Below are 12360 nucleotides of genomic sequence, written 5' to 3' on the forward strand. Positions count from 1 at the left end.
TCGCCTCGAAGGCTCTGTCGGCTGGGCGTCCTTGGGATGAGCTACGCTGTCTGGTCGTAGTGTTGACCGCGGCAACCCCCTTACCTCATTCGGGTTCTGACCTCGGAGGGGATCGGACGCTTGGGGGAAGAGTGCAGGGGAGTCGTTTAGTGGGTAGAGATCCTTGAAAAAAACCTTGGGCCCGCGGTCTCGCAGTCGCGAACCAGTCCCAATACCCCGCGCGCCCCATAGACGCGGGGACCTCGTAGGAGGTTCGCCCCCCCAACCGAAAAAAAAGTTATTCGGATTATTCGAATGGACTAAACTTAATTGAAGTTTAATTAAAAACATTGGAACTGGCGATGCTGATACCAAATAAAAAGCTCCTTTAATTAAAAAGAGAAATGTTGCTTAAACCAAATAGCCTCGAAATAATTTTCTATATTTAATGGTGTAAGGAAATCATAGGTAAGACGCGAAAGACGTGCTGATAGCATCTGAGACATTAACGGCCTAAATTAGCGCGGATCTGACAGCGAGCAATGTAATATGTTTAAATTTAGCCAGCGCGAGGTCAACGTACTCGTGTGACTTCAACTACCATTGCGGGTTCTTGAATTACGAAGCAATAAGTACATATAAGGGCAAAATAATATTTTTACGTTAAATATTAGTTCATTTGTTTTGAGAACGGATTGCTTACAACAGAAATACTATTAAAATTAATTAATACATATTCTTCCTAATTCTCGCCAAAGAATACAACAGTATTGAATTATTTTTTTAGTTAAATAAATACTGTTTCAACACAATACGTACTCTGTATCAGAAAGTTACTATTATTGTATACTAAAATGTAATATTTACAAAAAAAAAGCTAACATCTGTGTTATAAATAGTAAATCATATATTTAGGTTGCCATCTCTAAAATTTCGAGTACTTTTAAGTTTCTATGGTCAAGGTTTACCGAAGATAATTTCGTCTTGCGATATTTTATTTGTGATAAAGAAGATAATCTAATTTTGTTGATAGACGTCATTGTTGCTTGATATCCCTATCTCTCTCTAACGAGAGCGTTAGAATGGGATGAAATATATTTCCTTTAATTAAATTAGTGGTCGCCCGGTAGTCGAAATTCGACTATAATTAATTGAAATTATAAGTTTGTACACTATTACAATTCTGTTTTCAAAGACTATTATAATTCCATAATCACAAATTTCGCCAAGACTACACTATAGAAAAATAATAATAAAGACAAACAATATTTAATCTATTCTCAATTTGACCACAGACGTCATGAACAAATGTTTGGCAATAAATAAACAGTATGCATGTGTGTGTGCGTCAAATACATGGTATGTAGTTGTGTAATGTTTTCTTTATTGATTTAATGTATCTTTTATGCATTATTTAAAAAAAATATTAGCATTGTGCACTTCTTCTCTATATTCTCTCTAAGTGTGGAAAATTCATACTCCTCCGTCCGCGCAATTTTCGTAAAAAGGGATACAAAGTTTTTGCTTCACGTATTAATTTAATTAAATAATTAAGGCGCGCTTCGGAAACAATCCGGACGTACAGATTTTTTTGATATGTTTTATTACTAAAACTTACTGACATAATATCAAATATTTTGCATTTATTACTGTAAATTTTGTATAAAATAAGACCAGACCTAGAAAGGAAACTCTGAACGCTTAAATCCGTTTGACATTTGTTTTTTTTTTAATAACATTTCTTACGGACACGGTAACTCGAAGTTTTAGCTCATTACTTTCACAATCACTCTGTAAATAGTGGGGACTTTAAAAAGAAATTTTAAAATAATCCAATGTTGTCAATCTACAGCTATATTAAAACAATGTTGTTTATTTAAACAAATCAGTGAGCTCTTAGTCACAAAAGCTAAAGAATACATTCCCTTTAATCAGACGTCCTGCGTAGATAAGCTGTGTCTGATTTAGCAAATAAGCCAATGTTGCCAGTGCCAAAACATAGTCAGTTTTAATTGAACGTTATAAAATAATTAATATCGATTTATCGATTTTTGTACTCGTCCTGTTTTTCTACAATTATTTTTGTTTTTTAATTATTTATTAATTGAATTACTTATCACAGTAGTCGACTCTTTTTGGGTATTACTAGAATTACTTATTAAATAAATGATAATAGGATGGATTGTGATTGTGTAAATCAATGACATTGTATTTATTCGTTTTGAATTAAAAATTAAAAAGAAAAAAACGTTGTTTTTTTTATTTTGATTTAATTTTGTTTTAATTTTGTTACCTCACCCTCCATCCTCTTAACATTTCGTAATTTTAACTAACTAATTTAAATGAATCGTTTGAAAGCTATTGTTTTGTTTTAACGTAAAAGTAATATATATATACAGTCAAAACCGTTTACTGCGACATCGTTTAGAACAACATGCCGGTTATAGTAACCTAGAACAAAGGTCCCGGCTGAATGCTATATGACCGCCTTATTAAAAACATTGGTTTATACGACATTGCTAATAACGACATACCTCATAAAACGACCACATTTAACTAATATTTCGGAGAATTAGATCTGTTAGAACGACCGGCTAAGCTGTATTGTAAACAATTTGAATAGGTATCCACATTTGTCTTCAATGGCTATTAAAATCAGGAAAGAAAACAATAGGATTTAGTTTAGTGTAGGGTCTTTTCTAATTCTTAGAAACAAAACACGTGCATGCGGTAGAGTCAAAGCCCGCTTCTTCATATCTCTTCAGTTAGTTTGTTACTTATCTATACACAAGACGCACCAAAAGTTTGTGTAGTAGTTATTCGTGAAACTTTCAAAATGTCGCAAAGAATGAGAAAACAAATTAATATTGAAGAAAAATCGCGTATTATATCCAAGCTAGAGAGCGGAATTTCAAACAAAGACAGCAAAGGAATATGGTGTATGACACTCGACAATTTCAACCATTTGGAAAGAGCGATGACGATACGTTGATTAAAATCCAACGTGAATTACAAAATATCTATGAGCAAAAGAAATGTTCCAAACAGACCAAAATTACAGATTTTATGCTCACAGAAAAATAATATGCATTGTACTTATGTGTAATAAACAAAATGTACATAGTTGAATAAATATATTTTTCCAATAATTCCCTATTGATTTGTTTGTACTTGCACGATACACATTAAGCATCACCGGTTGTTACGACTATCGGTTTTTACGACTGAATATGAGCAGTCCCTTCGATGTCGTTATAACAGATTTTGACTGTATATATATATTTTTTATTGCTTAGATGGATGGACGAGCTCACAGCCCACCTGGTGTTAAGTGGTAACTGGAGCCCATAGACATCTGCAACGTCAATACGCCACCCATCTTGAGATGCTTACTGTTTCACGGTAGAAATAGGCAGGGTGGTGGTACCTACCCGCGCGGACTCACAAGAGGTCCTACCACCAGTAATTACGCAAATTATAATTTTGCGGGTTTGATTTTTATTACACGATGTTATTCCTTCACCGTGGAAGTCAATCGTGAACATTTGTCGAGTAAGTATTTCATTAGAAAAATTGGTACCCGCCTGCGGGATTCGAACACCGGTGCATCGCTTCATACGAATGCACCGGACGTCTTATCCTTTAGGCCACGACGACTTCAAATTAACAAACGTAATGTGTTAGCGACGGAGTCTTTATCAGTGAGATTCCCTAATAGAAAATTCGAGACGATAATATGTGTCTTCAATGGAAAGTATTAAATGGTAGGCAGCGGATTGGCTCTGGTCCTGGCATTGCTGACGTCCATGGGGACGGTGACCACTCACCATCAGGTGGGCCGTATGCTCGTCTGCCTACGAGGGGAATAAAAAAAACACACATAACTATAAACTTCGCTTAGAATTTGAGGAAAATAACCAGTGGTCGCGTCCAGAGCTGCCGTGTTCTCAAAAAGAGTTAGTTGGAGAAAGAGAGAGAGACCGATATCTATTTCGATACCTGTAACTCAGCCTTTCCCAAAGTGGGCGATAACGCCCACTTGTGGGCACTGCAGGCCTAAAGGGGGGCGGTAAGACACCCAGAAAAAAATGGGGGTGTTATGTAGAGGCTTGGGAGGCGATTTGTAATTTCATCTAGGAGGACTCTTTAGACACGGACTGAGCTCTTGCTATAGTGGTTTTTAGGTGTCAAAACGGGGGCGTTAAAATAATTTATTCTCAAAGTGGGCTGTAGACAAAATAAGTTTGGGAACCCCTGCTGTAACTATACTGATTGCATGAATGTGTGAATGAGCTCACAGTGCACCTGGTGTCAAGTTGTTACCGGAGCCCATAGACATCTACAACGTAAACGCCGCTCCCCATCTTGAGATATGAGTTTTAAGGCCTCAGTATAGTTATAACGGCTGACCCACCCTTCAAACCGAAACGCATTACTGCTTCACGGCAGCAATAAGCAGGGTGATGGTACCTACCCGTGCGGACTCACAAGACGTCCTACCACCACCAAGATTGTCGAAGGCTGGATTGTCGATTGAGTAAAGGCTAAATAGATGTTCGCTGCAGAATTCGTCACGCAATTTTCAAATATAAACCGCTACTAAGGAAACGAACCGAAAATGGCGTCTATGTACCTGCACTGACAGATGGTAGGGTCAACAAATAAAAACAAAAGATAGAAAGAAAATATAATAATAATATAATAGGACTTTTCCGCGTTTGTGAGAGGCCATATTATTTACCACACGTGACACAAAAAAAAACGATAACAATAACAAATTTTACAAAAACAACAAAATAACGAACAAATGCAACGAAAAACAACAGAATTTGAGAGAAAACAAAACAGAGCACGTTAAGACAGTGTAAGAACAAAGTCAGAACTGATATTTTTTTTGCATTCAGTACGCGCCGTGTGCGACTAAAGACAGCAATAGTTTAGAGTGAGAGCGCATGATCGCCGCCGCCATTTTATGGCTCCTCTTCACAATCGGTCATGATTGGCCAACAAATGATCGTCCATCATCGCCGCCATGATCGGGCAACTTTCCACACAATCGTCAACTAATATGTTAAGACGTCTAAGTATCGACGATGGAAATCGAGGCGATCGCGGCTGCGGCAATATTTTTAGTTAGCTCATTATTGTGCGCGAAAAAAGAATCGTGACAACTTTTTTTTTATTGCCGTTGTAGACAGACGAGCATACGGCCTACCTGATATTGAGTAGTTACCGTCGCCCATAGACTTCAGCAATGCTAGGAACAGAGCCAAGCCGCTGCCTACCGATAATGATAAACAAGATGGAGGAAGAGATGATGGTGGGTGTGTGTGCCAATCAATCGGAACAAAACAAGGTCCACGCAACCATAGTTTTGTAGTCGACACAATTGACACACACTTGAGACAACTACATCCTGACTAATCGGCGATGGTGTGGACGCTCACACAATCATGGGCCATCATTCGTTTGATCTACCGACACAACGTCGATTGCGCACGATCATACGCGATGATGGCCGATCACACACATTTATGCCCTCTACACTATCGTGAGTCACGTCCTTACGGATCCATCAGATCCAATAACCTTTGCATTAGACGCCTTCAGCTCTAACACTAGGAGCAGGCTTAGGGACCCCGGTAACCGTACTCGTCGAACTCGACAGTGAGGTCGACGTGCAACCTAACCCATGTATCAGCCCGCTGAGTTTCTCGCCGGATCTTCTCAGCGGGTCGCGATTCCGATCCGGTAGTAGATTCATTCGCGAAGCAATTGCTCTTGAGTTGTTAGGTCTCCTTCGGAGGCGCTCGGGCAGTTGTTAGCAAATCCCACCCCTCCTGGCTGAGCCTTTGCTAATCCTACTGTCCCGGTAAAACTGGAAAGGCCTTAGGGCCACCAGTAATCTTTCAATCATAAAAAAAAAAAACTATCGTGAGTTTCTATAATCGCCCATCTTGGCCAATTGTGAAGAGGAGTCATTAGGTTCGTTTCTTTATTGGCGCGGCTTACATCTATGTCTATACATTTTAGAATGCGGCAGAGTCACGCCTGACGGTGAAGAGTTGGTGTTCGGCGGGAGATCAGCGAAAAGAGGAGAACTACCCTGGCATGCTGGCATATATAGGAAGACTAGCACACCGTACATGCAGATCTGCGGTGGATCTCTCGTTAGCACCACCGTCGTCATATCAGGTGAGAATTATTACGTTTGTTTTTGTAACCGACTTCAAAAAAGGAGGAGGTTCTCAATTCGACTGTATGTTCTAATTTTTTTTTTTATGTTTGTCACCTCGTAACTTTTGACTGGGCGAATCGATTTTGCTGACGCTTCCCGTGTGGTCCCATTTTTAATTTAGTCCAGTTCTGATAATGGTATCCATGAGAAAACTATATAATTGTCTTAAATTAGCATTAAGTTCGTGCGCGACAAATAGATGAATAACTCAATATCACGCCAACCGATTTCGATGATTATTGTTTTTAGTGTATACAAGCTGTACTCGCCCCTTCGCTGGGCATTTAAAGCTAACATTATTATTTATTGTCATTATTATTAGGGAGTCCAACACTCATATAAATATTAGCCTAATGGATAGTTATAACGGAACATCTTAAAAACCACTGTAGATTTATATATTACTAGCTGTACCCGTCCGCTTCGCCGGGCATTTAAAATCAACGTTATTATTTTCCACCCCCACAAAGATTCTCATCATTAACGCCCCCGCAACTGGTGTAGGGAGTCCAACGCTCATATAAATATTAGCCTATCCATTAAGTACATGTATTTTCTACATGGATACCAAGTTTCAAGTCAATCGGATGCACGGTTCAGTAGTTATAACGGACCATCCGTAAAAACCACTGTAGATTTATATATTTGTATAGATAGTGTGTATATTAATTTGTTTTGGAATATCTTTTTTTTCTATTTGAAGTCGGTTTTTGTTAAAGCATGTCTATTTACATTATTATCCTGCATGTGGCGGGTAGCCATCATATATCTCAAGACATTTGACAGATGCCTGAATCTCGCTTACGACATTTTCAAGATAAGCTCGCATATACACAATTTCCGAACAACAACATTCGGACCGTCGGTCTACCGAGCAATATCACCAGCTCGATGGAAGTTTTTTTTTATTGCTTAGGTGGGTGGACGAGCTCATGGCCCACCTGATGTTAAGTGGTGATCGGAGCCCATAGACACCTGCGATGTAAATGCTAAACCTACCTCGAGACATAAGTTCTAAAGTTTGGTTATGAAACGCATTACTGCTTCACGGCAGAAATAGGCAGGGCAGTGGTACCTACCCGCGCGGACTCTAAAAACGTCCTACCACCAGTAATTACGCAAATTATAATTTTGTGGGTGTTTGATTTTTGTCACACGATGTTATTCCTTCACCGTGGAAGTCAATGGTGAACATTTGTTAAATGCGTATTTAATAAGAAAAACTGGTACCCGCCAGCGGGATTCGAACACCGTTACATCGTCGCTAGATACGAATGCACCGGACGTCTTATCCATTAGGCCACGACGACTTGTAAGACTTGTTTGCTGAGACAGTACCCAATAATTACAGCCGCTCACTGCTTCTGGAGCAACCTCAACCAGCAGCTACCCACAACTGACTATGCCGTTGCCGTCGGTAAGATTTACAGACCCTGGAACAATCCGAAGGACTTGGACGTCCAGAAATCGGACGTGAGTACTTTTTTTTTACTCTAATAGGCATACGAGCATACGGCCCGTACCTGATGGTAAGTGGTTACCGTCGCCCATGGACTTCAGCAATGACAGGGGCGGAGCCAAGCCACTGCCTACCGTTAAGCACTCTCCACAAGCCTCGTTTGAAGAATAGTTATGAGCACTTATGTTTCTTAAGTTTAAGTTTTTTTTATTGCCCTTGTAGGCAGACGAGCATACGGCCTGTACCTGATGGTGAGTGGTTACCGTCGCCCATGGACTTCAGCAATGCCAGAGGCGGAGCCAAGCCACTGCCTAACGAAAGAGAAGATCAAACCAAAGTATATGCGAATTTTAGGAATAGACAGCTTATTGAATCACGGTACAGACCCTGGCGGCCTTATAGATTTTTTTGTGCTTGAAGACATTGAATTATAATTGACTGTCCCGTAATTCGAGTTGGGTACTGGTTTTAAATCAGCCTCACCACATCTATTACCGTTTGTTTAGTGCAAGCCGAATGATTCTTCAGCCGAATTCTTTGAGCATTTCACCAGCGCACTGAGATCACAAACCAGCATTTCCTAGTGATAGTAAAATCCTATTTCTGCCATGAAGCAATAAAAACTTGCAATTGCAATACCGGTCAGAACTCGGCGAGTAAATTAACCAACAGACACAGCCTACTGAGTTTCTCGCCGGATCTTCTCAGTGGGTCGCGTTCCGATCCGGTGGTAGATTCTGCGAAGCACGTCTTTTGTTAGGATTCGTGTTAGCAACGTCGTCAGGTTTGAGCCCCGTGAGCTCACCTACTAGTTAAGGTTACGCTGATATAGCCTCTGAAGGCTATCAGAATAGGTAAGAAAAAAAAAAGCAAACCAGCTTCGATACAATACACAATTTGTGGCGTGGGCTATTATAATTTGGGTCTGTTTGGCCAATACGAATTGTCTGGTCAAGGTGAGGGATATAAAAATCCCGATAAGATTCCAAGGGAGGACGGCGAACTTTCAAGAGGACATAGCGATCGTGATACTAGCGACAAGGATCGAGTACCGCACCTACGTCAGGCCTGCCTGTCTGGACTTCGACATCAGCTTTGAGAGGCAGCAGCTACAAGACGGGAAACCGGGCAAGGTATGTGGTTTTATTTTATTGCATAGATGTGTAGGGGAGCTCACAGCCCACCTGTTGTTACTGGTTACTGGGTACTTGTTACTGGCTAGTGGTTACTGGAGCCCATAGACATCTACAACGTAAATGCGCCACCCACCTTGAGATATACGTCCTAAGGTCTCAAGTATAGTTACAACGGCTGCCCCACCCTTCAAACCGAAACGCATTACTGCTTCACGGCAGAAATAGGCAGGGCGGTGGTACCTACCCGCGCGGACTCACAAGAGGTCCTACCACCAGTAAAAAACTTCGAAAGACTTCGATTCCAAGGCTCACACCTCACATCTTCAAATTCAGGTGGCCGGTTGGGGTTTGACTTCGGAAAACGGCAACGCCTCGCAAATACTGAAAGTCGTTGATTTGCCATACATCGACATAGATAGGTGCATCGGCATGGCGCCTCCCGGCTTCAGGGAGTACATCAATGGCGACAAGATCTGCGCTGGCGACGGAGAAGGTAATTAGGGTAACAAACTCTTCGCTTGGCTAGTTAGTGTTTAGTTATTTTAAAGCCTCTGTAGGCAAAGGTGGTGCGACCCATGGTCACCATCACTTGTGCACGTCATAAACGCGAGGGTCACAGCAAAGTCGCTGCCTCTTTTAGCAAAAGACATGTCCCGGAATAATGTGGAGGGGAGTTCATTCCACATCCGGATTTCAGGCGGAAATTTGATTTAAGGATGAAAAATGAAGAAAACTACAATACTGTAAAAGAAGTTTCACTTCTTTCATGTGCACCAAGTTGAACGCGTTCTTTTTTTTAATACATTGCGTGTACCTAATTGCAACTTTTAAATTAAACATCTTTTTGATTTTTTTTATTCAGGCAAAGCTTTATGCAAAGGGGACAGCGGCGGGGGCCTAGCTTTTTCCACTTACGACAAGGGAGTCGAAAGATACTATTTACGCGGAATCGTGTCAACGGCTTCTACGAACGAGAATCTGTGTAACACAAACACATTCACAACATTCACACAAGTCTCGAAACACGAACATTTCATCAAGCAATATCTGCACGTGGTTCAGACTTAGCGTGCGCTCACCATAGACTATAGCTTGCACCATAGATTATACAGACTTGAACGCGCGTGGTTTGAAAAGAAAAAGTAAGCAGGGTACAGGTAAGGAGAACTGTCTCTGTGTGTGAAAAAGTGTCCGTTAAAATTTGCTAAATAAGTGTGGCGCTACAGTAGCAACCGGGTAAAGTTAAAAAAAGGCGTTGAAAGTTTTTAGAATAAGATAGAGAAATAAAAAAGGACGAAAAAACTGTAAGCACTACAAAATCACAAAAAGTATTTTATTTAAAGCTGATATGAAAATGCAATCGAAGTTTCCACGTTTTACCAGCAGTAATTTTAGGTGATATTGACGAAATTAGTTTGGACTACGTAAACATGTGAGGTTTTGTATATTACACTGTCACTAACTACTCTAGTCATTAAATATATTAAATTTCCTAACTCGGCATACTTCAATCAGTTAACAACTGCTCAATTCTTAACATACCCTGTGCCTATGCTAGCGCCATTCTGGAAGATTTTTGAACTGTTATTTAGTGCTGAAAGTGAGACACTTTTTCAAGTTTCTCCCATATGAGACGGTTCTCCTTACCTCTACCCTCCATAAGAAAAAGGTTTGTTACTTTTTTCGAGAACATTGCGCGCCCTGAGTCCAGCAAGATTTGCCATTATCAAAGTCGGTCCTAACAGTATACGTAATTAAGCTAAATTGTGTACAGGTAACCCCTCCTATAACACGGTAGATACGTTCCTACCGTGTTATGTGAAACCGCGTTATATGAGACCAGAAGCCAGTACAAAAATGACAAGTAATTTTTATGAATGAAACATCTCAACTATGCATGTGTGTATTTTGATTACCTATGAAACATAGGACAGAAGTAGTAAAATTTCGGTTTTTCCCATATATTGTGTGTTCGTAGTGTAAGTCTCTAAATAATTTTAATTAAAAATCTCGTTATCGTGTTCTAAAAATAGCGCGTTATAAGAGAGCATTACGGAATTTTCTTTACGTGTTAAAGTGGAACCGTGTTGTAAAATATCGTTTTTTAGAAGGCTTACCTGTATTTATAATAGAGAATGATAGTCTTCAAAAACATTCTAACTTGAGAATGTTTTTTTTTTTTTTTTTATTGCTTAGCTGCGTGGACGAGCTCACAGCCCACCTGATGTTAAGTGGTTACTGGAGCCCATAGACATCTACAACGTAAATGCGCCACACACCTTGAGATATAGTTCTAAGGTCTCAGTATAGTCACAACGGCTGCCCCACCCTTCAAACCGAAACGCATTACTGCTTCACGGCAGAAATAGGCGGGGCGGTGGTACCTACCCGTGCGGACTCACAAGAGGTCCTACCACCAGTAATTACGCAAATTATAATTTTGCGGGTTTCATTTTTATTACACGATGTTATTCCTTCACCGTGGAAGTCAATCGTGAACATTTGTTGAGTACGTATTTCATTAGAAAAATTGGTACCCGCCTGCGGGATTCGAACACCGGTGCATCGCTTCAACACGAATGCACCGGACGTCTTATCCGTTAGGCCACGACGACCACAATGTGAATCAATAGGTGATTAATAAAATTATTAATATTAAATATTAAAAAATATTAATATACACATACTAGCGGCCCGCTCCGGCTTCGCTCGGGTCTTTAACAAAAGCTTCAACGATATTTCACGTTTTTTTGCGGCAGAACTATAATAGTTAGACATATTATGCTGTTGCGACATTTTTTGTAAATAATAATATGTTCTACAAAGTCGCAGTACATTATTTTATTCTATCATCAATAGTTTTCGCAAGGCGCGCGATGTAAAGAATATTTTAGGTTTTTTTTACACCTTGGAGTACATTATTGGAGTTTTAGTAAGGATCCCTAATTTTTTTCAAAATAGATTATAGCCTATGTCACTCGGGAATAGTGTAGCTTCCAAACAGTGAAAGTATTTTTCAAATCAGTTCAGTAGTTTCGGAGCCTATTCAATACAAACAAATTAACAAATATTTCCTCTTTATAATAGTAGTATAGATATATTTACGTCTTAATAAAATAGAAAAAGCTTCATCATTGGACACTTGAAAATGCAACTAAGTTAATAAAAAATATACTAGATGGCGTTGGTGGTTTTATTCAATACATTGCGTAGTAGGCAATACCCTTACCCTAAACACTTCATTAGGTCCTCCCGATCCATTTACGGTGCTTTTAGGTACCTTAAGCACCAGTCACCTTCCTGGCCGAACCCGTCGCTTGCGACGAAGGACTCGACGAGTAAATTAAGTCATAGACACAGCCCACCGTGTTTCTCGCCGGATCTTTTCAGTAGGTCAGTTTCCGATCCTGTGGTAGATTCTGCGAAGCACTGCTAGGGCCAGTGTTAGCAGCACTCCCGGTTTGAATTCCGTGAGCTCGCCTAAACGTCAAGGAGAAGTTAAAATAGCCGCTCAAGGCTATCAACATAGGCAGGGGGAAAAAGTAAAA

The 12360-nt window shown here is 40.1% G+C and overlaps 1 protein-coding gene and 1 long non-coding RNA gene across 2 annotated transcripts in view; both read left to right on the plus strand.

Moving 5' to 3' along the window:
• The window catches only part of LOC114243475 (modular serine protease), a 34845-nt gene extending 22850 nt beyond the window's left edge, over positions 1 to 11995 (plus strand). Inside the window, exons 11-15 of the mRNA XM_028174982.2 lie at positions 6013 to 6174; positions 7569 to 7690; positions 8633 to 8809; positions 9146 to 9305; positions 9675 to 11995. Coding sequence (XP_028030783.2) covers positions 6013 to 6174; positions 7569 to 7690; positions 8633 to 8809; positions 9146 to 9305; positions 9675 to 9880 — 827 coding nt within the window. The 3' untranslated portion in view covers positions 9881 to 11995. The remainder of the gene's footprint in view (positions 1 to 6012; positions 6175 to 7568; positions 7691 to 8632; positions 8810 to 9145; positions 9306 to 9674) is intronic.
• LOC149500060 (uncharacterized) overlaps positions 1 to 12360 on the plus strand; it is a 255500-nt gene that overhangs the window by 25010 nt on the left and 218130 nt on the right. The gene's annotated exons all lie outside the window — the stretch shown is intronic.

This window comes from Bombyx mandarina, chromosome 24 (genome assembly GCF_030267445.1).
Source record: "Bombyx mandarina strain Sakado chromosome 24, ASM3026744v2".
NCBI classification, from domain to species: Eukaryota; Metazoa; Arthropoda; class Insecta; order Lepidoptera; family Bombycidae; genus Bombyx; species Bombyx mandarina.